Here is a 26,631-nt window from a genome sequence, read left to right as displayed (position 1 = left end):
GGATTACTTGAATTTTGTTTTAGATGTAATGTGGAATATTATTTTTGTACAGTTGTTTTCATAATAAATTTTATTAGTGTGATTTCTGTGTTAAAGAATATGTAAATAAGAAAACATTATACATATTTTTTAGTTAAACAAAGATATAAACTTTAATACCGTTATGGAACATACATATATATCATATTGTATAATTTATACATGTATGTAGTTAACTGTGAGAAAAAAATCAAATTGTTTTAATAAAATAATATCATGAGTGATATATAGCTTCTTCTTAGTGAACTTTACTTCTTAAATTAGTTCCATTTTTGAAATTCAAATTAACATAATGAAAATGTTGAAAATCTCTGTGTGTTAATTTACAGTGGTCTCTTCTTGTTAAGTTGATCTTTCTGCAGTTTTGAAAAGCACATGGTCATTGATGTTTAATTTGGTTCGCTCGGCATTTTTCCCTCTCCCAGAGCGAGACTCTTATTGTTCGTATGCGCAAATAGGGACAAATGGACACAACTGTGATCGCCCGAAGCCGATCACAAAAAGCTACTTACATTAGTCGAAGAAAGTAAAGAATTTCTCGTAGAACAGTGATGCGAGTTTTTTTTATTTCACAAAAGACAGTTCCATATTGTAAGCACTAGAGGACAGGAAGAAGACAGACCTTGTATGATTTTACACGTATGGAGCCTTGCCTCTATAACATACAAGTCACATTCTCAAGAACTATCTTCTTGGTGCAAATAAGTGGAAGTTAGCTTTTGCAATTTAACAGCGTTGTATTCCTAGTTCCTTCGATAGATTCTAATAGTATGCTACTCATTGCAATGTTTGTGTAATTTTTGTCTTCCATTGGAACGAACGGTTTTGATTCAAAGCGTTTTAAAAGAGTCCCATTTAGCTTCTTAATGGCATTTTTAAAATCTGGTAGAATAATGTCTCTTTGCCTTCAGATGCTACTGTAGAGTAGATGTTTATCCTTAAAAAGTTTTTATAGAGCCACCTTAATACGATGTCTGTCTGTCTATCTATCTATCTATCCTGTTGATTTTTGGGAGTTGATTTTAATCAACTCTCCTATGCAGTTACTCTGGCAAACCGAAAGTGAAACAGTGTTTGGACCTAAGCACAAATCATCACCGCTGACAATTAAGACGTAGATCTTGAAAATAATAGATAAATTCGGTGTGCTGTATCATTGTTTTCTAAGAGAAACGTGTTTATAAATACCTTGAAAATAGTAAGAGCTTATATAGTACGAACAGTTTAATTGATTTTTGTAGTTGCATGTATTCCTACGCCAGAGTTACATGTAAATATATATAGTCTCGTTCAACCAGACGCTCGGCTGTCTCCGTAATCTCCGACAAGCAGTGAGTCTCTCTTGGTTGTCGGATATTAACGGAGACAGCCGAGCGTCTGGTTGAACGAGACTAGAGTTCAATATTGCTTGGATCCAGACGTGTACAATTTTTAGAAACCTATCGATTACTGATAAACTGTTTGATGGAATTAATTCTATCTTTAAATATTACACAACATGATTCATACGGGGTTTTCTCGAAATTCTTGTCGGAAAAGTTCGAGAATTCATGTTATAAAAATGTGCGAAATTCAAATACAGATTAGAAACTACTTGCCAGGCAAAATAGCATATCGTTAATTTTAAAATTGACAATAATCAATAAAATCAACTCCCGACAGTACTTCAGTACTTTGATTTTTATTTCATTAGAAAAAGTCAGTATGAATTTTTATTTAACAACTGTTATAAATGGCACATGCTTTAAACAGCACGCGTTACAGTGCATGACCAATGCGATCCATTTCGTCCAGAATGAAATCCATGTCTTGTGGGGTAGTCATCGGATTCGTGATAATTACACGAAAGAAATTGACGTATCCTTTTGTTGTAAGAGGATTATATCCAATCATCATTGATCCGTCTTCCATTATTTTTCTTTTAATTTGAGGAGCAATCTGTGAAAATGTAGACAAATTTTCATTACCTTTTAAATCATCTTTTCTTCAATTTAATTAATAATTGTAAGAATTTAGCTTTTAGACTGTCTATGTGTTTGTCTGCATCGCGTTATTTCAGCATGCAGACTTCAAATATTTTAATATCTTAACAGAAAATTTAGAGGAGAACATTTTTGTTTCCAGGTTTCCAGAAGAGAAAACAACTTTATTTAATTGGTATTAAATAATATTACATTCATATCACAGAATGTTTTGATAAACAATAAATTCATCAGTAAGAGATGAGTAAGTTGTTCGTGGCAACAAAAACCTGCTAGAAATTAAAAAACTTTTTTAAAAAGGTCTTTTTAGGGCATGTTGTTTACAATCATCGTATAAAGTTGATTGTTCTTCACTGATTGATTGATAAATACTTGTATAGTGCGAGAATAAACGTCCAAGGGAAACCAGAAAAAATAAAATCAAGGGTATTAGTACATGTATTTTAACACAAAAACATAGGTAATCACAGATTACAAAGCTCACCGAGACAAGACATCACCCTTATGAGACTTCACCTTTAAGAGACCACCTTTATCATATTAAATGAAAATCATACTTTATGATCTTGGATATTCATGGATTCTGTTTTGACACAATATCGTATATCATCTGTTAAAAAATTGTAAGATAATCATATGTTCATTTGTTAATCAATACAATAATATAACATTAAATATTGCATCCTATCATATTTACAACATATATCATATAATACAATAAAATACCATAATAAACAATGATGAGATATGATATTGTAACATATGATATGACTATTGTATTGTGTTATACGTTATTGTATTTGATCAAATAATACAATATCATTATATATAAAACAATATAGTATTATAATACAATATCATATTACATAATACATCATAACATTGAAACATATGATATTATATTGTATAATATAGTATGATACTGTATCATTTTTAATACATAATATGATATTGTATCATATGATACAATATAATTTGATACAACATTGTATCATATCAAATGATACAATATTATGTGATAAAGTAAAATATTATATAATACAATATTATACTATACATATTGTATCATATGATACAATAATATGTTTTACAATATCATACAATACAATTTCATGTGATGTGATAATATATCATATTATAATCCAATATCATATTATACAATATCGTATAATATAATATATTTTATAATATTACAGTATCATATTATACAATTTCATGTGATATAATTCTATATTACAGAAACTAATATCATAGTATACAATATCATATGATACAATATTATAGAATATACAATATTGTATCATAGGATACAATATTATATTTTGCAATATCTTATGTAAAAGTATCATGTGATAAAATAATTAATTAATAATACAATATAATATTATACAATATTGTATCATAATATACATAACGATATCATGATACAATATCATAACATAAAATATAAAAAAAAAATTGATACAATATCATATCGTATCATATAACTTTTTATAATATTACATATGATATTATATTGTGTCATATTAAACATTATTGTTTCATACCATACAAAACTATATCACAGGAATCATGTTATATCATTTATCAACAAACACATCTATCTATCGAGCAGGTTTGAGTGAGGTAGGAGATTTCTTTAGCATCCTTGATAATGGAGACCAGGCTCTGCATCTGAAGCAACCTCTGCGTTTCATTTATAATATAGTTAAATCAACTATGCAAGCTATCATCTATAAAACATGTGACCTGTTCCAAAAAAACTAAACCTCATCCAGCATCCGAAACCTATGGCTCAGATTCAGCATTCAAGCCCGTCAGGTGCATCAGTATACATAAGACGCATCTCCATGCAAGTTTGGTGAAGTTCAGACCAGTAATTACTAAGATATCATCATCAGAGGGCACTAGCAATTAAAACCTTAACCTGCTCCAGCATCCGCAACCTATGGCTCAGATTCAACATCCATGCCTGTCAGGTGCATCTGTATCATAAGACACACCATCCATTCAAGTTTGGTGAAGTAAGGACCTGTAATAACTAAGATATATTTTTTAGCATCCTTGATAATGGAGATCAAGCTCTGCATCTGAAGCTTCCTCTGTGATTCATTCATACTACAGTTTAATCAACTATGCAAGTTTGAAATAGTACTATTATCTATTAAACATGTGACCTGTCCAAAAAACTTAACCATATCCAGCATCTGAAACCTATGGCTCATACTCAGCATTTAAACCTATCAGGTGCATCAGTATCATAAGACGCACCATCAATGCAAGTTTGGTGAAGTTAGGACAATTAGTAACTAAGATATAATCATCAGAGGGCACCCGTTTCAAAAACTTTAACCAACTATAAAAACCTTAACCTCCTCCAGCATCCGAAACCTATGGCTCAGATTCAGCATTCAAGCCTGTCTGGTGCATCAGTATCATAAGACGCACCATCCATGGAAGTCTGGTGAAGTTAGGACAAGTAGTAACTAAGATATAATCATCAGAGGGCACCTGCAACAAAAACTTTAACCAGCTCTAAAAACCTTAACCTCCTTCAGCATCTGAAACCTATAGCTCAGATTCAGCACCCAAACCTGCCTGGTGCATCAGTATCATAAGACACACCATCAATGCAAGTTTGGTGAAGTACAGACCAGCAGTAAATTAGATATTGCTATCAACGGGCACCTGCAACAAAAACTTTAACCTGCTCCAAAAACCTTAACCTCCTGCAGCATCCGAAACCTATAGCTCAGATTCAGCACTCAAGCTTGTCTGGTGCATCAGTATCATAAGACACACCATCCATGAAAGTTTGGTGAAGTACGGACCTGCAGTAACTTAGATATTGCTATCAAAGGGCACCTGCAACAAAAACTTTAACCTGGTCCAACAACCTTTACCTCCTCCAGCATCTGAAATTTAGGATTCAGATTCAGCATCCAAGTCTTTCAAGTCCATAAGTAGGTCCAGATGCATCATCCATGCAAGTTTGGTGAAGATAGGACAAGTAATAGCTTAGATACAGGACCTGCAACAAAAACTTTAACCAGGTCCGGACGCCGACGCCGACACCGACGCCGACGCCGACACCGAGGGTATAGCATAAGCTCCCCCTGACTTCGTCTCGGTGAGCTAAAAAGCCGTTAGGGTTTAATAAGGAACGTCAAAACTGCCATGTGTAATTTGTCAAATGATATCTTAATTTCACACTTATATGGAACGTTGAATAAACATAAATTAATATAATTTATAAACGTGTTGTTGTTTTTGTTTTTGTTCTTTTTACACAAGATTGGGCTTTCGCATTTTATGCCGTTGACCCTTAAAAGCATACACCCTCTACCTTTGAAACTTCCTTCCACCAATCTGCATTTTCTTCCTTATTACGGAGTCTTGAGGGTATGTACCAAAAACAAATGTTTGGACACTGAAACTAAATGAAAACATCAGCGTTCAGTGCAAATCTACAAATTAAAAAAAGGTGAAAGAACGTTGAATTTTTTACTTCCAAAATCAGTTTTCTTTAGACCAAAAGAGTTGTCATATAATGTAATGATGAAACACATCTAAATTATCTTTTACAAAACGTTATTTACTTAGTATAATGCATGAAGTTCTTGTTATTTCGATCTCAAATTCAGAAGGTGTCTTTTCCAGAAGTTGTCAAATCTAATTTCATTGCACAGTGTTAAAATATTTTTAGGGAATTTGCCTGGAAATGAAATTCTTTGATTTTTTATATATAAAATTGATCTTGATTGCGAAATTTGGAACTTTTCTCCTTAACAAGAATTTAGATTTATTAAAATCATACTTTGTACATGAAAATTGATTAATCAAATCCAAAATTTGTTCATAAAAATTGCCATGTACAAATTCTGATTTAAATGAGTCTATTTTTTAAGGTTCATTTCTACCTTTAAATAATATTTCATGGAAGTTGATAAAACCTACCTCTGGGAGAACTAAACGGAATCCTTCTCTTTTCTTTATTTGATCCACGAGATACCTATAAAAGAAATCAATAGTTGCTTGATGGAATTATTTATGTACTGTTGAAAAAAAACCACACATGTGAAATCAATGCTTGTAACCCTTCGTATACTTTGCGTTTTCAAAGGCGTTGTCTGTTTGTTTTGCCATCCCATTGTCCCCACGTGACTTCCACAACGTCCAAAGCTTTAGGATGTCCACTTTACGTCCGCATTGCACTGTTTTATCCCCTTTAAATAAACATGGTATACAGATTGGATAAAAGCCACCAATTTTATAGAAATAGAAGACACAGTCAACTTATCTGTCTTTTCACACGCAGTCGTTTAATCATATATTAAAATAATGAAATTCTAAAGCCCTGCACGTCTGGTTTGGTTGGTTTTAACATATTTTATTGCATAAACATTATATAAATAGTGCCTGTTTGGAAGGGTAACTGTTGAAATTGACACCCCGAGACAACCATTGTCAACCGACGCGAAGCGGAGGTTGACAATGGTTTTCGAGGGATGTCAGTTTCAACAGTTACCCTTCCATAACAGGCACTATTTATTTTATTATACTGAATGTCTTACTTTTAAAGAACATTTTACTGTTTTATATAGAAATGAAGTGAATTCTACGGCGAACAGTACGCACATAATTTACGCGCATGTAACAATTCGTTGTGTTACCCGTTGCCAAGTGTGTTGCTAACGCTGAGGGTAATAGAACAGATTATCAACTGCGTCTAAACCAATCAGATTTCAGTATTTAACATGAAAGTATAATAAATACAAATGGTTTATGCAATAAAATATGTTCATACGTCTGGCTGGATAAAGTATTGACTTATGTATCGTCAAGAGCTTTGATTGACGAGCATTCAGTCATTAAAATCTTCAAAGTTAATGTTTATATATGAGTTATAATTTGCATCACTTGACCGCCAATTTTTTGCGACATCTGTTAAGTGGTAGAGAAAGCATGTACATGGAAATGAAATATAAAATAAAATAAAATAAATTGATTTATCTGTATATAGCTATAATAAATTCATGTATATGTTGAATATAGAATTGTTTAGATATATCACTTATGAAAATGAAAATAAGGAAAGAGAGCACTAACCAATATCATAGGAGACGTCGTAGTGCTTGTCTGGCTGGAACAAGTACTCGGCGTTGAACCTGTTGCATTCTTCCATCATACCCTAATAATATTTATCTTTTTACGGTATTTGTTTCTACTATAATGTGTATGCAAAACAAAAAGAATGGAAGTTACAAGGTTTTAAGTTTGTCTTTCTTTCACGATCAATATTATAATAAATTATACATATTGCACTTAAATACTTATGCAAACTCCATTTGGAATCAATCGGTTTTTTTTATTTTTCATGTATTGACATTTATTATGGCAGTAGGCATTTATTGGAGCCCATACTCGATGAATCGTTGGTTATAATTTGAATAACTGTGAAAATGCTTATCGGGTGATTTGTATATGTGCCATCATTTTTACACAAATTAACTTCCTTATATGTAAATTAAAATGCACATGACTCGTATCACTGTGACATTTTATAAGTTATTTGAACAACTAGCACTTTATGCTAGTATTTCTAACACGGATTCTGTTTTGAGCCTTATGAATAACTACGACAGATTACATGCACTTCTTTTTTTTTTAATATTTCTTAAAAAGATTTATTGCTATCAAAAAAGAAATACACATTCCTCACACTATTTCATAAACTGTAGAGGTTGTACAATAGTTTTTTTTTTTTAAATTAAGATTTATCAATAGATATGTGTGCTAAATCTGTAAATACTTACGCTTGACTTCGTTAAAAAGATTGAACATTGGACGAGACCAGTACTCATTTTGTGAATGTTCCATGCCACAGAGTTTGATCTTAAAAAAAAACCCAGTTTTCATTTGATATAAACATTCTTAAAAGACAAAACTATTGTATTTGTGAAATATGTGTAAAGACACCACTGAAAGAATCAATATGTATAAATTCCAACCATACTTTGTATATATTCAATGGAAACATGTGCTATAATTATAATCGTGGAGGTTAATGCAATGGAAGATGGATACACATTAATTTTTGAAACTTGGACATTTAAATGGCGTTTGAGAAATACAATTATTAAAAAGGGTTTTAAACAAACTTTTGCTATTTAAGCTATCATCTTGGCTCTTACAATATTTCATTTATCCGTGTTAGTTTTATACCGGGCTTATCTATCTTAGGACACTGTGCCGGATAGTCGGATGATTGCCGATGAAATCAAAGTATGAATAGTGGAGGGTTATTTATTCCCCAAGAGCATAAAATTATCTTCTTTACATACCTGTGGACTCCATTCATAAGATGTTTGTATTTCTCTGATAAAATTACACCTCCGCCCCATGCAGCCTGAATTAAAATTTAATTCTGTTAATGCGTTAATCAGTTTCATCAAAAAACGTAAACAAAGAATCATCTGAGGAGAATTTTGTTTGATACATGTATATGCATTAGATAAACTAGTGGTTATTATCCTTATGAATTTAATGAATTTGCTGTTCCACAAAGTTTTGAAAACTTTTTAGATTGCATGGATCATATTCACAAAATTTTTTACGACCTTTTTTTATTTGCGTGAAGAACTTAGATTCTCAAGAAAATGAACAGACGTCCTCTTTTAAAGAAATAAGGTATATCAATTATAATTTGAAACATTAATGTTTGCTTCACATGGGTGTCAAAACACGTACATTGTAATAAAAGGCTCGGTGGGATTTCGAAGGGGATTTAATATCAAAGTATTGAAAGAGTTATACGCACATTTGAAAAAAAGTACTAGTAATCCTCTTTAAAAAAATGTTTGTACAGATGCTAGTGAGAAACTAATCAACGAGTGATAGGGCTAGCATTTTGACAATAGAATATTTTCAAAACTTAAACATTTAACATGTATACATGTAAGGAAGCTTAATGAGAAACTCTAATGAGAGAGAGAGAGAGAGAGAGAGAGAGAGAGAGAGAGAGTGCCTTACAACAAACAGACGACAAATCAAGAATTAGTCAGGTAGTCTTACATCGACGTGCATCCAGACGCCATGTTTTTCACACACATCAGCTACAGCATTCAGATCATCACATGATCCTAATACAGTTGATCCCGTCGTTGCCATTACAAAAGCTGGTATATTTCCCTAAAACAAAGCGCAATATTTAAAAAAAATATTCATCGTTTTTCAATAATTTCTTTCAAATATATTGTGCTTTAGATTGTTAAGAACACTGTTAACAAAAATGTTGGTAAATTGTTTTAAAACTGATGTTTTGCATGACGTTTATCGTAACAACCAGACAATTACAATTGTCTTCAATAATGTTATCTGTTTCCAGTTTAACAGTAAATAGCACTGATTATTTAAATTTTAATAAACAATTTTGTGCAGAGATTATCTTAAATATGAAAAAAAAAATTCAGATTAAAAAAAAACAAAACAATAGTTTTAATAAAGAGACACAGAGACACTGCTTCGTATTTCTACTTGATAAACAAAATCCTTTCATACGATATATAAAAAAATAATTCCTAATACAGAGGACCAAATGACCTTCGGACCTAATTTCAAATACCTAATAAAAGAATTAACAAAGGATTTAGTAATCAATTTATCAAAAAGATGTTGATCTCTGTGTACTTAGTAATATTAATCCATTTTAAAATGCATTTTCACATCCATCTATTAGACATGTAGGAATTGATGGGGAATAAAATCATTATATTTTGGCAATATCTTTTATCTTGATGAGCTTTTTTCCTATATCAACAAGATGAAGTGAACAAAATGAACATGTTAATGCATCACACAGCTCACTAAAGTTCGTTTGTCGAGTGCTAGTATTCAAAGTGGATTGTGCAGCGGTGTTTTGGTCTTTTTTGTTTGTTTGTAATTTAGCTTTTCTTCATTGTGTATTCTTTCGGGTGTTTCTTACTTTAAACATAATACTAACCTGTTGAATACATTCTTGTATTTTCTGGTCCAAAACATCCGGTTTCATCATTCCTATTTTGTCAGTTTCTACTCTCACGACATTACTTTCTCCAAATCCGAGAAAGCTAGCCCCTTTTGCAATAGAATAATGCGCCTGAAAATAAATGATTCATTTACAAAAAGCTTAAATGAGTGAGTGTTGTTTATGTTAATTGATCATCTTACATGTAGGCTACATGTAGTCGTGAGTGTGGGTTGCTTTTGTTAGTGATAATCATATATGCAGTCATATATACCCCTGCCCCCAACATTCAGGGTTTTGGGAAGTAGCAAATTTTTTATCATATATGAACCTCATATTATCATATCACGTACCTCCGATGACGCAAACAAAACCATTTTTTTGTTATTCCCCATCCCTTTGGATTTGATGTCAGGATCTATCTGAACTCTTGCTAAATGCATTCCAAGCATATTTGCAAACGATCCACCTAAAATTGGATTAGATTACTATTAACTGAAGCTTTAACTTTATAGATGAAAACATTATCAAATCAAACTGCGATGAAAAATTAAAATATACACTGTACAAAATAATATTAGTAAAGTAAATAAGGACAAATTGCGTTCTGTAGTGCTAATTGATATGATCATATTTCTCAAACATAAACAAGATACTAATACACTTTAGCACGAGCATATGCAATTATATGTGCATCCATTGGCTTGACCAATATCTCAGAACACGGTAGTTTATATTCATGCTCTCCTGTCTAGAAGACAAACAGACATACATATTTTTAAATTGAATATGTCTATCATTTCTCTTGCACTGATAACTCCATTAATGATTTCTTGAAAGAAAAAATGAAACAGTATCGTTACTAATAAAGATGGGTCTTTAGACGGCTTCTCTGCATTCTTGACATGTCTATGTGTACATGTAAACTATACACCTTATTGCAGTGCCAAATGAAACGTGTTTTAATGGGAGAAGCATTCAAAGCTTATAAATGATTGATGAACACATTTGATGCGGATAAGAAAACATGCATGTTGATTTACAAATGCATTATCAAAAGGGCACGTATTTTAAAAAGTAGTCTGACTGTCTGTCTGTCTCTCTGCGTGTGTTACTGGTTTTTTTTTCAATTTATGAGAGCACAATTATAGTTATGTATGATTTAATCAAAACTGTCAATATATTCCAATATGGAAGCTCAAGAGCTCAGGTTAATGTTTAGTAGTAATTATTATAAATGATTTACCTGGACATAGTACTCCATCGCCGTTGTCATATCCAACCAGTTTTGAAAGTTTTCGCATCATATACTTCTCCATCATAACGAAGACAGGTGCAACTTCATATGTATGTCTGGATAAATAATTAATAGTAAATATAAAATTTACACGAAATAGCAATCTCGACCTGCATGTTTAAGTTTGAAGACTGCATTTGACTGCAACCTATTGCAATTGCTTTATTGCAAATATTCCGATTCTTGATGCCGCCCTTATTCAAATCATATAAAGGAATTTCAAAATTATTTTTTTTTAAGTTTAGTTTAATATTTGATATATATAACCAAAATTTCATATAAATTTAATTTTCATATAACATTTATTTTTACAGATAAAAATAATGATTTACGATTTCAAGCTTACTTTATCATAATAATGTGTCTTAATCTTAAATCATAGGTACTTCAATGTTTATTTTAAGGCATGTTTTAGAGTGAATATTAAAATACGGATTATTAACATTTAAGCTGGACTTGGTTAAATATAAAAGGCATGAGATCGATTCGGAAGTACACATTTAGTGTCATCCACATGTTCTATCCTATAACTGAACAAATATCAAATTATTTGACATTCTAGGCCTCTTAATACGTTATGTGAAATGACGCAATCAATAAACGTCGGACATGGCCGCAAAATTTCACCAACAAAAATATGCAATCGCTTTTTTTTTGGTTTCATTAGTATTCTTTGGAATCAATTTCTGTTGGTTAAGTAAATTCTAGTGATTTTGAAAAAACTATTACTTGGATAATTTCATTAAAACGCTTTAGAATTGCATATACATCTATATTTTTAACGGGGGGGGGGGGCTTTATTTTAAGGGTAGCGCATGTACTACAATGTAATAATAACATTGTAGTATGCATGTACATGAACTAAGCTGGTAAGCTTACAGATTGGTATTCAACACCTCTGTCACCCATGATCCTGCTAGGCAGCTCGGGTTTATTCCACTATATAGCTGGTTCATAAAACGTGGACTAGCTAAAACAAAAAGTAAAAATATTCCCAGATCTAGAGAGCTGTTTATCTTTGAAAGCATCTTAAATCAGCCTTTTACAAACTTTGGAATATACATGATAGTAAAAGGCTTAGTCATGAGTTCAGCTTTTTAAAACATTATTTCCATATTTTTTACAAGAATTTTAGGGTATTCTTGATTGTCAACCAAAATACGAATTTCAATTGACAAGTGACATGTATACAAAAATTTTTTTATCACCATCTTATAAACAGGTCAAGAAACATTAAATCAATCATGATTGCCCTGCCTGTATCTTTGTGATTTTGTTTTATTAAAAAAGAATAGTACCTGTTTTAATACTATAATCCATAACACTCTTGCATGCATCCAGTATAGTGTCATTGCTAGCGGGCTCTTTTCCGATTTCAAGATCAAGTGCTTTCTAAAAAGAAATGAACCAGTCTTATAAATCTTGAGAGCAATCTTGTCTACGGGCCACATTGCTTACCTGTGAATCGATGAGTAACGATCGAGGTTCCAATATAGATCTGACTTCACTTTGATTCAAGAATTATATCACAAATGCAATGCAAAATTATATATAAAATATATATAAAAAAATACATATATGAAATTAAATATAAAATTATTTATACCATAAAGTGCATATTTTTTTAATAACTATAATAACTTTTGTATAATTATGCAGGTCCAAACTATGAGCGCGAGAAGCAGATAAACTATCCGGTTATTTTTGTTTTAATTCAATAAAATGTTATCTAATACTACCCTTTCATTGCAGGATTTGTTTTGAAAACCGTATGTTTGTGATCTGTTACATATGAAATTGAAAATTAAAGAAACCCCTCTCCTTATATAATCCTGTATGAATTAGAAAAAATGATACGAACAAATGAAAAAATTTTGACGGAGGTAAACAAATAAACTATCCGGTCAATTTCTTTTTTATTTTGCACATAAGGTAACCTTTTATTGAAAAAAAAATTCAAGAAAATCGTATGTTAAGAAATTTTACCCCGAGACTCCTAAAAAAGCTTTAAAATATATACAGCTTCACCTCGTTTTTCTTGTTCTAATCATTAATTAAATGATTTTATAGGGCTTTAAGCGTCATTATAGAGATAAAAGTGAAAGTTGATCTAAGCCACGCCCCTTTATACATACAAGTAGTTCCTCCGGTTGCTTAAAGTTACAGACGGGTAGTTCCTTGGTTTCTGAGTCTATCAGGGTTTTGACCATGGAGTGATGCAAATTCAATAGCATTTGTTGTACGTCTGGATTTGAAAACGCATCCTCTGTAAATGTACAAAATTTGATTTTTAAAAAAATTAATATAGAAAACAAGTTGTTGCAAAACACATTTTGACGTAAAACCAGACTATACCTCCTTCACTTTCAATGTGGTAAGGTAGGTTGGTGGTATCATACTTATATCTCCATAATTTAACTTCTAAACAATCATTAGCAATCCTAAATAAGCCAGAAAATATGTCTGGAAAAACTAAAAAATAATGAAACAAGCTGGTCTCAAAAACCATTTAACATATTTTTCCAAAACCTGTGTGAAATCCTCCATACATAGTTAAGATTCAAATTTGTTGACGTTATGAACAAGGGGTATTAATGTATGGTGCTCCGATGGGGCCACTTCGACCTTCGCACTTTCGCCTTAAGGGCGAAGATGCGAGAGTGCGAAGTTGCAAAGGCGAAAATGCGAAGGTGCGAAGGCGAAGGAGCGAAAGTGCGAAAATGCTATGGCGAAAGTGCGAATGTGAATAGTAGTAACGCTCCTTCGCCTTCGCAATCTCGCATCTTCGCCCTTGAGGCGAAAGTGTGAAGGTCGAAGTGGCCCCATTGGAACACTATATCTAGGGGGGGGGGGGGGGGGGGGGTTGTCGAGGGATAATTGTACTTATTTGGGGGTGGGTATTCCGAGGCATACTTTTGGACATTTTATTATATAGAATAAATAATATTAAAGTTTCCAGGTGGGATGGGGTCCGGACCCCTCTCCCCCTTTATTGTGTGAAATAATTAATATTGGATTTTCCGAGGGGGGGGGGTCCGGATCCCCTCTCCCCCTCTAGATCCATGCATGAGCAAGGAATGTCGCACAATGAAATTAAAATGTTACTGTGTTTAATCCACGGTAAACAGACAGCTGGTAAGTGACAGAAGTTGGGAAGTTCATGTGTACACATTATGGCGGAAATTACATTTTATGTGGAATATATAATGATTAGGCATAGCCAGTAAACATATATTTCACATTAATACATTAAAATATTTATAAACATTCATAGTTAGCACGACGTTCATCGCGTGCGTACCAATAATATCATGGATTAATCGGAAAATCTTGGCGAGTACGATGCCTGCATCAAATTCTATTTAATCGACTGAGACTTATGTGGTCAAAATAGAAGATTAAATTTTTACAGAAGAAAAAATAGAGAAACATAATGGAAAACATTGGTTTCAAAAAACGATTTAACGTGTTGATTTGAAACTTGTGTGAAATCTTCTTCACATACAATCTAGATTCAAATGTGTTGAAGTAATGAGTCCTTGGTATATATTTGGTGTATGCATAGTCACCGATTTTCTTCATACTTGGCAATTTGATAGACTTTGGTGAGTAAAAAAGCCTAACACCATTTATTTGTTGCTAAGGCTCTCGTCTGGTCCTGTTGCCATGGTAACGGAGGGTAAAGATGTAAAAATGGCATATTAATGCTTATTTGAGAACATATTATGAGTAATGTGCACAACTTGGGATTTCCAGGGTAGAATATAATATTTAAATAATTGACATTTTTCAAAAGAAAGAAAAAAAATCATAGAGAAACGCATATTTTTAGAGCGTTTTCATGGATACTAAACAGAAATTTTAAAATCTGTTTTCTTCATTTAATTTGAATAAAAAGTGCAAATCTTGGATTTTTTGGTTAACTTTATTCTGATTGTGCGATTAAGAATTTAAATATGAAAATTGAGAACCGTTGCTATGGTATCAAACTTTAAAATAAGGAAAATTATAATATTTTAAGGCATTTTTGAAGGGATATTATTCACTTAAAATGAATAGATATATAAAATCAATTGGTGAGATAAAATAAAGTATGGCCTTATCATTATCGACACTTAAAAAAATCTGAAATTTTCTAAAAATAACTGCCGTTGCTATGGACTTTTCAAAAAGTAAGAATTTCTGTGTGATTTTTTACGCAACTTAATTTTCCATAGCAACAACACTTCTCTGTTCCATAACAAAGCTTTTTGAGATACATAATGAAAATTTAGATATATTTTTACAAGTTCCAACTAAAACAATTGCAAAAAAATTCTAAAATCAGAAATTACAGCATATCAAAATCATCTTCAATTTCTCAGTTTTTCCTATTTTTGGCCTTGTTGCCATAGCAACGGATGTCATTTCTCATAATAAATAATATCTATTACATAGAAATTGATATGAATGTAAAAATTTAACAGTTTCCCATTGCGGCTTATTAAAAAACCGCAAAAAACTGATTTCAAAAATGTGTAACGGTTTCCATGGTAACATTTTAAAAAGTATTGGTTTCTCCAACAATATTCTGATATAATTAAAAAATAGAAAAATAGGACAAAGGCTGTTTTATGTCTTTGATAGTTTACATTAGTGGGCAAAACCTTCTAATATGGCTTCAAAGTACAAATGTAGGTAAGTTTTGCTATTTTTCCATCTTTAGCCTCGATTACCATGGCAACGGTTACCCCCAGCCACCAACTTTAAGTGTTTTTTTGTGTTTTACACTTAGGTGTGTCCATGTATGAAATATAAGGAAAATTGGTGACTATGCGTGGCCAGACCCTATATCTTTGATTCTTACATAGAATTGATCTTAAGGTGCTGCGATGAAGTACATGATCACTTCAAGTAGATACTCAGGGAGGCTTTGTGTTGGTTCCAATATTACATGTATTATACATGCTTTATCATAATATTATATATTATATTGCGCTAGCTGGCCATGTTTATATGCCTATTTTTGATTATTATGCCTTCTGTCAGTTTGTCACTATATATTCAATAGTCATCTATTTTCGCATAGTATTAAAGGATTTATATAGCGTAAGCATACTATGCCGAAATAGAGCACGGCAGATGTTTTCAACGAAAATCTTTGAAGCGCCGACAGCGGGATTCGAAATCATGACGCTAAAACCATTCCAGATCGAAGCCCAACGCGTTACCAACGCATTACCGCTACGCTAAATTAGCCGTTATTATAAGTAATGGTATTTATATAAATAAAACGCAGATATATACTACTGACATCAATTAAAATTATTCATTTTTCCCAAAACACTTCATAATTGACGGTAATTTTAAAGTTAAAGTTTCTTATAAACTTTTGAACAGCTCAGTATGATCTATTGCCCGAGGCCAACGGCCGAGGGCAATAGACCATACTAAGCTGTTCCTTGCACCAAGGGAAAAAGTTATGGTCTATTGACTGTTCAGGCATTAAATAATTGTTTTATTACCTAATTCCATTTTCTAGTTAGTTTTCAGGGTTTACAATTTGCATATAACAGATGGTTTTCGTGCCATTATGCAATGTACTAAGATTTTTTTCATCTTTTACATGCGCCAAACCTGTTGCATGCATTAAAACATCTCCACTTAGTATTAGTTTACACATAGAAGGGGGAGTCTCAAACCCATTAGATTATAAATAATCATTTACCTTATATGAGGCTTTAAAACTGTTGATTATTTGATACGCAATATTGATAACATGAATTTGGTTACACCAAGTACTAAAAACAGCGTAACGTTAAGATACATTGCGAGAACTATCGAAATGATGCAGATCGTGACGTCAAAGTAAAGGACTAAGTGCGGTTTTATGCAATTTTTGCCCCCCAAAATCAAAGTTTTAGAAAGAGCTTTAAAATAAGGTGAAAGATAGTTAAAATCATATTGGAAATAAAGGACCATTGTGACGTCATAATGTAGAAATGACGTCATGAATATTGCATTATTTTGATAAATTGATGTTTTGTAGCAAAATATGGGTGTTTTCCGATGGTTTTTCGACTGGGAAACATCGAGCACAGGCTTGCTCAAGTACCATATTTTAGTATAATGTGTATAACTATCTGAAGAAAAACATATGTTAAAACCGCACTTGAGCAGATCTGCGCTCTATACTTCCGAATGCAAAATATAGAGCAAAAATGAGAATATTTTCATTTGTTTGCAAATTTGCGGGAATTGGGCCATTTAGGTGACGTCATAGATACACAGCGAAAGAGCAATGATGACTAAAATCATTATTATAGTTATAGGCATCCTCTATACAATAATTTGTGAAGATTTTATTTTTATACGATACTATTTAAAAATTGGTTGAAATCGGGGGCAGATATTTGACCATACCGCACATAGTCCTTTAACATACCCGCGTTCTGAAATACGTTGCCGGTCCAAAAGATCGCAGTCTATTGACCGGCGGTCCAATATAGATCGAAGTCTTTTGACCGGCAGCTTAATAAATCGCATCTATTGACCGGCAGTTCAAAATAGACGCAAGTAAAAAAACAACAAAATCCCTTTGATTACATGTAGGTAATGATAACAAATAATTCATTGTGTAATACTAATATAATAATAAGGCTTAACTGAACAAAAGAATCATATTCAGGGGGTCGAGGCGATATTTTAACTATAGGAGTCGACATGTAAACATTAACTTGACAAGGTATGATAGATATACACGCCGTGTTCACATACATTCAGAAAACCCACGAAAGTGTTTCCGTAGATTACATTTCTTGACGTTATAGCTCTTGACCTCTCCCATGCCGGATTTTATTTTCTAAGGAATAATGCGTGGGTTTTCCTACAGGGGAAATAGCGGCTATAGCCCATTCCAGTGTGCCTGTCCTCCACCAAACCTACTTTTTAATATTAGAATGTATATATATATTATAGGGCGTTTTGCATTTACCTGTCACAGCGAGTCAATCGCAGCAGTCTTCAGTTTTTGTTGTTTACCTTCAGACAAAACTATGCGCTTACATTTCATTTGTTCCTTTGGTTATATTTTTCATAATTTTCAGACTGTATCCCAATAATTTTGGTGTGCGTTAGGTTGGTGTGTCTTCATCGGGTTTAAATATCCCCTCCCCCTCCTACAGGGTTATATATGCCCCCTTCCCTCATCCACACTTTCTAGCGATTGTCAACGCCACTCTTATGATATGAAATATATCATAGTTTCATTATACGTTTATAATTATGTTTCAAGGTTAAAAATAGTATGATACGAGTGCCCTACCTCGATCTTTGGATGCCATGCTTGAAATAAGTCGAGGTTGACTGATTTTCGCTAAATCGATTTTTAATTTTCTTAACGCAGCTCTGTTGGAGATAAAATATACATTAAAATATTTCACTGCAAATTTGGCTTCACAATCATGAAAAATAAAAAAAAAACGATTTACGAAAATGCGTGCATAAACACCTCGCTAGCGATGTTCCAATAGACTTCATATCTAGTGATAAGAGATGGAAAGGAAGGTGGAAAATATCTGTCAAAACTAGTATGTATGTATATGTATATTGCTCCCAGTGGCGTCGGAAACAAAGTGAAGTGAAGTGGGGGGCTAGACGTATTAGAAACATTGACAAGTGAAATAAGGATAATGGTTATGGTTACATATATGTTTAAATTTGAAAAAAAAGTGGGGGGGGGAGGCTACGACCACCCCCACCCCCACCCCCCCCCCCCTCCCTCGGTTCCGACGTCTATGGCTCCAAAGAATATAGCAAAACGATACGATCAAATCAAGTTTAACCATACGTTCATAAATAACAATACACGACATAACTGTAATATAGTGTCTTTAACTAGTAGGAGTCAGGACGTTTATGGCGTGACTAGTGTAGATCACATGACAGGTATTATATAATAATATTTTGGGATGATTCCTTATATTCCGATGGTTCATCATGGTCAATAACCATTTTACGTTTGTATACGTAATTTTATTACATGCGTGACATGAATAGGATTCTTCTTTTTACCGAAGTTGTTTACCTCATCAGCATTACATGGTCTGCCAAATTAGGGTGGACACTCTTGTTGAATACGGAAAGTACATGTACAAGAAAGGTTCTCATTTATCATAAACCCTGATGTGCCAAGTTGTCGGTATACCACGGTCAATATAATCTTCACAATTTTCCTCAGTGTTATCAGAAAGTTCATCAGTTATACGTAATTCCACTATTTGTGTTTCAGCATTTACTGATATTTTTTTTCATTTGATTTAACAATCACTCTTTTTTAAAAAATCCCGACCAAAGTGACTGAAAATCTCTTAAGTTAATATTCAACTGGTCGTCACTTAATTGTAAAGTTAGTTCTTTTTCTTATGCAATTTTTAATTCCAGCCATTTTAATCAGTTGGGATATCACATTTGGGTAAATGCCTCATCAGTGTGGTTTAATTGCCATAGCAGTTTGTTGCTATTATAATTATACGTAAACTTTATGTTACTCACAAGAATTGACAGAAAAATCCAATTACTTGTTTTAAGTGTTAAGCAAGAGTTTTGATCTTCATTTTCTATAAATGAAGAATTGTTTTTAATGCAATTTTAAAAAAAAACACCTCAGTACAAGCTGAAATCTTTATGTTTCCCAAATGTCAGAAAAAAGTAGGCATGTTTGTGAGGATTTTTATATCTCAATTTCCAAATATTAGATTAAAAGAACTCTACCAAATTTATTACAATGATCAGTAACATTAAAACAAGTTATAAAACTTAACGATACCTTTTGGAAAGACTTTATGAAACGGTATAGTAGAATTCATTATCTGAAATACATGTAAGCTCCCCTAGCTGTCAGAACCCCTACAGATTTGTTTGACACGGTTGAACGATTCATCATTGGATTACAAGATTTTAGGACTGTACTAGGGTTAATAAAGAAAAAAAAAGAAAGAAAAAAATCCCCATTGTATTTAAGTAAAGATGTTGAATCAAATTAAAAATCACTAAAAGGTGTATGTCTAGCTGCTTTTGTTCATCTTTAGAAAATACTGTTTTACAATATAGAATGTTTAAATATCTTTTATTGCAACAATGATACATGGGATGCTATTACAATTTAATAAAGAATATTATCGTATGTTTTAAGCTCATACAGTTTGTTTTAAATGAATTAAACCTTTGGATGTTTCGTTTAATTTCACCTTTGGATGTTACGTTTAATTTCACCTTTGGATGTTACGTTTGACTCAACCATAAGATTTCTTGTATACTACAAGAAATATGTGTATGTTAGTCAAATTTTTTTTACCCAGCATTCATTTATGTAAAACTAAACATGTCAATACATATAAACATTTTTCATAGAAACACAATCCCACAGAGTAGATGCACGAAAACGGTCTCTATAAAACTTAAACATACCCGTATTTCTTGAAGTACATGTAAGTTTGGTAGAATCATGTATATAGGTTGTACTTTTTCTGTCAGTCCGTTTGTTACTTTCTTCTTCTCTCAATCCTCTTGCATTTGACGCAATAGCCACACTATATCTTGCAATATGACTTATGTTGCCCACTTGTCCATTAGATGCGCAAATTCACGAAATTGGTATTGGAAAGTTGTTTCTCTTTAATGTGTGGAATACTTCAATGTAGCTCTGCATAAGTCGTGCGACTTGTTGCAAATATGCACTAGTCCCATCATGTAGAAAAATTCAGTATTAATTACTGAGTATTAACTTTTTACACCAACTATTTTGAACTTTTCTTTAATGTCCCCATCCTATTTAATTAATCTATTGTCCTATGTACATGTATGAGCACTTCTGGCTCACTGTCCATGCAGTCAAGTTTCCATTAACAAAATGTGCTGCCTCTTCACATGTATTTGCACCTGCTAACATCTACGGCCGGGGGAGGGGGTGTTGGGTGTTGGAATTACGCATGCTAAAGATCATGAGTATGAGTTTTGAGAAAATGCAATCGTGCGTTATCCAATTTGTATGTTTGTCTTCTTGGACTGTACGCTTGATTCAGCATTATCCAAACAGTGCCATGTGACGTGGGAATTACACAGCAAAAGTTTTGCCTTTGACTTACAACAGTATCACACTAATTTTGTCAAGACTGCGCAACCCTATTTAGGTCATTGCATCTTCTCGGTTTTTTTTTCACGCAGAGCTCGAAATTTTTTTTCTTTTGTAGGAAAGACCCAAGTTTTTACATTTGATGGCCACCCTTTATATTTCTGTTGACTTCAGACCGAGTATAGATCGATATAGACACGGAGTATAAATTCAGTCGTGAGGTTTAGTTCCTTTGGCGAAAATTGTAAATTTTACGCGTATAGCGCCCCACCCTAAACATGTATGGACCTAAGCAATTTGATGTAGATGCATACAGTCTTTTATGGTTATAAAATAAAACTCTTTTTTTCAGTATTTTAACATAAGTTTGGCAACAACACACTTTTTATGTTACTCTCTTGCGATACATTTTTATGATTTCGCATATTTTAGAAACCAGGAAAACAAAGACTAGAATTGATAACTGATATTAAAAAAATTCTACACAATTGCAACTTCTCTTTGTTTATTTATCGTCAATTATACTAGCTTCCTAATCTGTAATTAAAGATACTTTTTAAAGTTTTATTATTCTTCCTGATGTACGGTCACTCGGTAATTTTAATGAGTTTGGGGACGATAAACATTCTACTCTTTTTGAAAATAAAAACTTCCGACACTAGAAAAACTGAATAAAACTAAACGTCTTTATGTGATTATATATTTTATATGAAACCGTATATAAATTTTAAGTGGCAATGTTGCATTCCCTTTTCAATTTCCAACAAACGTACAGTGTGCTTTACCATAATAGTCGTTCTAACATGTGAAATACTTTTTTATCATTGAATTTTGTTATTATAAAAGGGTGATTACAGTAGCGTTAAAGGAGAACAATTGCTCCCTGGCAGTTTCCGGTAGTTTTAGCTTCTACGGGTTTCTTGTGTGGTTTTTTTTTTCATATGGCACATATCACATAAGACTCATTTTAAAAAATCGAATCATTTCGTTGTTGTTGTTGGTTTTTTTTTTAAACATAGATTCCTTCATTGTTTACGAACGGTATATACTAGATATAACGCCAGGACAAAATAATGTGAAACTCTGTTGAGAGATGTCTTTGATTTATTCACTATCTGACTTGAATTTCCTAGTAGTAATCGTAATATGATAAGATTCTCTTTTACAATTTAGAGGTAGGAAAAAATCTTTATTAAACATGTTTAATGAAAGAATCTGTCATGACTACTAACAAAAGAACATAAATAATACAAACACACAATAAAAATCACAGTTTTGCAGTAATGTCCTTTCACTCAGTTCTTCGGAATGATCAAGTCGTGTAATGAGCGAAAACACACACATAACACTTACAACTATATAACATGATTAGACTGGAATTGAATTGTAAAAAAGTGCCATAAGATCCATGAAATCCTCATTTTTAATTTGACATACAAAATCTTCTTCGACCATCTTATATTCCTACTTTTTTGGCAGACTGCCAAGATCTCAAAAACCGGTTTTTGGAGATGCATCGTCATGATTTCCAACTATTCAAGTTATCATTCAAAAACTAGATGTGTGCAAAGATCAGTTTTAATTGTCACCTAAATACCCGTCGTCTTTAAAACAAACATCATCGACTTTGATACCGAATTCCTGATTCTCCAGTCCTATATCGTTAAGCTGAACGTCTACGATTGGTAATATTTCCGTTCGTCTTGTAGTTATTGTAAACACTGCCTCGGACCACCGATTGTTTTTCTCCTGCAAAAATAAAGAAATAATTTTTTTTTCAACTCATCATTTATACATTTTTTGAATTATTTCCCTAATCATCGGACTTACAGTAGCCTTGTATTTAATTATTTAAATCTTCCAGATTCAAGTTCGGTATTTTATAAATGAATATTTGCAGTTTTAAAACAGTATACATGTACCAATATGGTTGATGAACATTAAAGAAAAAAACGTATGAACTCAATTAAAACATGAAAATTTATGTATAACATACACCTACTTGAAAAACTTTGATTTTTTATAATGTCGACTATTATTATAAAACTATTATTAAGTACAGAAAATTTTCTAACTTTTTATTTTTTGAATTTGAATACTTTCTTGTATCAATTTTCAAAGTCTTTTCTCCCTGTACAAAGTCTTCCTTCCTTCCTTCTAAAGTAACTTTAGATTAATACAGTCTAAAAATTACCACAACCACCCAGCCCTCTTCATGGTTGAATTAATTTTGAAGCAGTAAATGAACCAGTTTACAACTGCATATGACAAGATCTAATTTATGTAAAATTTATTCATATAATGACCAAGAAAAACCGATCGGATCTTGGACTACAAATACAAAACATAGTAAACAAAATGGGGACGTTGGAAGTCTGATGGATTTTGCGGCCAAATGGTGTCATCACTGTATCTCTTTCTTTCTTTACTCATTTCTTTGTCAAATTTCAACCCCTTTTCCGAAACTATGAGGTCAAAGGTCAAACAAAATATTAAGTATATATACTAGTTTATAGTTGTATTCCCCTGTTTTACATCAGAAGATCTGTTCTATCTTTAATAGTATTATGTTCACCATTTTCCCATTATTTTATGACAGCTTAGAGAGATTCAACATGTTGTAGACTCTCATTAGCCATCGAGGCAACATCACTTCTAATTACTTCTTGTTAATTTTTTTTTTCCATTCTATATTTTCCAAAACAATATCTTAGCTCCAAGGGAGAGGGAGCGGTCTGTGATTTTATAGTGTATGCTCATTTGATAAATTTCCCTTTGTTGTATTCACTATTTTTAACCAATATGACCTTAAGACCTATGGTAAAGTTTTCCCCTTATTTCTATTTTAAATACATACATGTAGTATACATGCAGCCCTGGTCCAATTTAGGTCCTTAACAAATGCCGAGCTAAATCATATTTAAATCAAGAGATGTTTGTGGAACACTTATTAAATCCCCCCTCCCTTGAAGACCTCTATGAAAAAAATGACCGGAAATGGAAATTTTTGGAATTTTTCGAAGTCCAAGGGGCATAACTCTGTCAAAAATTGCTCGATCGTCCCCAAAATCGAACTTGAACTAGATATTTTCATGATGAATTTGTATATCAAACATTTCAGTGGATGAAACCTCTGCAAAGAAAATAAACGTGAACTGATGATGGACCAACCGACCGACCGACGAACGACTGACAGACAGACAGCAGCACAGTAATATGCCATCCCTTCTTTCTTAGGGGGGGGGAGGGGGGGCAAAAAACTTACTTATGTTTAACTTTAGCTTCAGTTAGACTAAAACAAAACTTAATGAACAAATAATGTATGTTCGTCGCGCATCCAAAAAAAAATTCTACTTACGGTACACTTATTGTCCACTGTTATTGTTGTTCCATGGAGTGGCCGCCTTGAAGATGAGCTGATGATTTTACCGTCAAAAGAGCGGAACTTGGCCCCTTCTGGGTCAACGTTTCGACAGTCAACAGTTATTTTCTGTCTGGCGAAGCTGCTTCTCATTTGTAACCATTTGAAATGTCTGTCTGATAGTTTGTAGTTAAACTGAAATAGGGAACCAAATGTAGATGTTTATACTAACTTTAAACTATAGATTGGTTTTGCTACAGTTGACATGGACACATATTAATTTTATCTGTTTATACTTTTATGTTGTTTCTTCCTAGATAAAATTATACCTAAATTTATAAGGCTTAATCTAAAAGCCAATTGTATCTTATATGAAATTCATATTAATTTATTTTTCTGTGGAAATCAGATTTTCTAATGAGACTAATAGAAAATATCTATGAATTGAGGATGGCAATAACTCAGGGTTAAGGCTGGTTACCAGATCGGTGTAGAGTACAATTCATTACCCCATTCAATCCAAAAATTTAGTTTGTTTTTTAAGTAAACAAAACATACATAAAAAATTATATTCGAGTATTCATTCAGCATAGAGTTCTAAACAGTGTATTGGCAGTGATTATTAAAAACTTGTGAAAGTATGTCATCCGCTGTTAGAAAAAAATAATATTTAAGCATTCCTACAACATATGGTTCTAAAACGTGTATTGGTTGTGATTACTGAAAACTTGTGAGAGTACAATATTCGCTGTAAAAAACGCTGTACCTCCTTGTCTCCTAAAATGTCCTCTCCAAACCAAAGAGCCTCTCCTGCCTGCTTGGTCCAGCGTTGATGTCCCTCCTAAAATGTAATATGTAAACAAGTATAATCGTTGGGCGAAGAGCCGATTTTTTAATTTTTTGTTTCAGGAAAAGTATAGTACGATTTTTGTATAAAAATACAAAACAGGATTCGTTCGACGCGTAGATATCTGGATCCGCCTACCAACTCAAATCATAATACGTACTTCAGAAAATTCGAACCGAAGAAAAGTGATTTCGAATATTTTTCTTCATTTAATACTTATAAATTTCATATGTTAATAAATTGAAATTTGCTACTTTAATCGGTATCTGTTTATTGATATCATTGGGGGGGGGGTCATATTAAAAAACTTGATAAGACATGTACACTGTACGTTAATCAAGTCGTATCTTCTGATTAAAGTTCTGCTCTAACTCTGGTCATGGTTAACTTTGCATTTCATATCTCTTCTTTTTATGGACTTTATTCCAAACATATTAGGACACATCATTATTTACCCCCCCCCCCTTCCCCTAATTTAGAGTTTAAGATAATTACATACCTAAAAAACGAAAATCACAAGAAAGTTCTTATTATTATGGTGCATAGTTTTTAATTATATAACTACATATGTCTCTCTAAAAGTGGATTTACCTCTCATTATTAATTTTATAAAATCCTTTACCCTAAATAGTTGGCGCATTGATTCTGAAGAAGTTAACAAGGAAAAAGGAAGATGGATGTCAGACAAAAGCTTCCTCGAGCTTTTATCTCAGGTGAGCTAAAAAAAGGTAAACGTACGTCATTTCCGCTGGCTTGAATGCATGTTTCACCGCTTGTCATATTACATCGAACTTGAGCTGGGTCAGATGGAACATCACGGTCGCTTGGGTCGATGTAGTAATCCCCTTTAACAAAAAAGAAAAAGAATTCACTTAAATCAAAAGAATTGACAAGACACGATTAGATAGTTTAGATACATTTGTATGTTCCGTTCATTTATAAATAATTGGAATGTTAATTCTTTTTTTTTTAATTATTTTTACAAATCG

At 32.6% G+C, this 26,631-nt stretch overlaps 2 protein-coding genes across 2 annotated transcripts in view; both read right to left on the bottom strand.

The window, feature by feature from the left end:
* The window catches only part of LOC128168110 (collagen alpha-1(I) chain-like), an 81,297-nt gene that overhangs the window by 35,541 nt on the left and 19,125 nt on the right, over window positions 1-26,631 (bottom strand). The gene's annotated exons all lie outside the window — the stretch shown is intronic.
* Window positions 1,705-18,851, bottom strand: LOC128168181 (cysteine sulfinic acid decarboxylase-like). Its single transcript, XM_052834380.1, has 16 exons — window positions 18,813-18,851; window positions 18,627-18,709; window positions 13,459-13,589; window positions 12,622-12,715; window positions 12,203-12,293; window positions 11,273-11,379; window positions 10,380-10,495; window positions 10,024-10,158; window positions 9,096-9,212; window positions 8,366-8,430; window positions 7,838-7,916; window positions 7,131-7,212; window positions 6,130-6,247; window positions 5,979-6,033; window positions 5,368-5,457; window positions 1,705-1,977 (listed from the first exon to the last, which is right to left on the bottom strand). Exons 1-16 carry the CDS (start codon window positions 18,839-18,841, stop codon window positions 1,798-1,800), a joined length of 1,572 nt encoding a protein of 523 aa, XP_052690340.1. The 5' UTR covers window positions 18,842-18,851; the 3' UTR covers window positions 1,705-1,797.

This window comes from Crassostrea angulata, chromosome 1 (assembly GCF_025612915.1).
Source record: "Crassostrea angulata isolate pt1a10 chromosome 1, ASM2561291v2, whole genome shotgun sequence".
NCBI lineage: Eukaryota > Metazoa > Mollusca > Bivalvia > Ostreida > Ostreidae > Magallana > Magallana angulata.
Note: the sequence above shows the minus strand (reverse complement) of the source record. Positions and strands in the feature narration are given on the sequence as shown.

What these genes read in the sequence shown, in the direction of transcription:
- LOC128168181 (XM_052834380.1), bottom strand. Translation starts at nt 18,841, where the DNA reads ATGAAGTCTATTGGAACATCGCTAGCGAG. An exon ending in TACAAGAATGTATTCAACAG is followed by an intron (nt 9,213 to 10,023) that starts GTTAGTATTATG and finishes GCTTTGTTTTAG; the next exon opens with GGAAATATACCAGCTTTTGT. An exon ending in CTTATGAATGGAGTCCACAG is followed by an intron (nt 7,917 to 8,365) that starts GTATGTAAAGAA and finishes TTTTTTTTTAAG; the next exon opens with ATCAAACTCTGTGGCATGGA.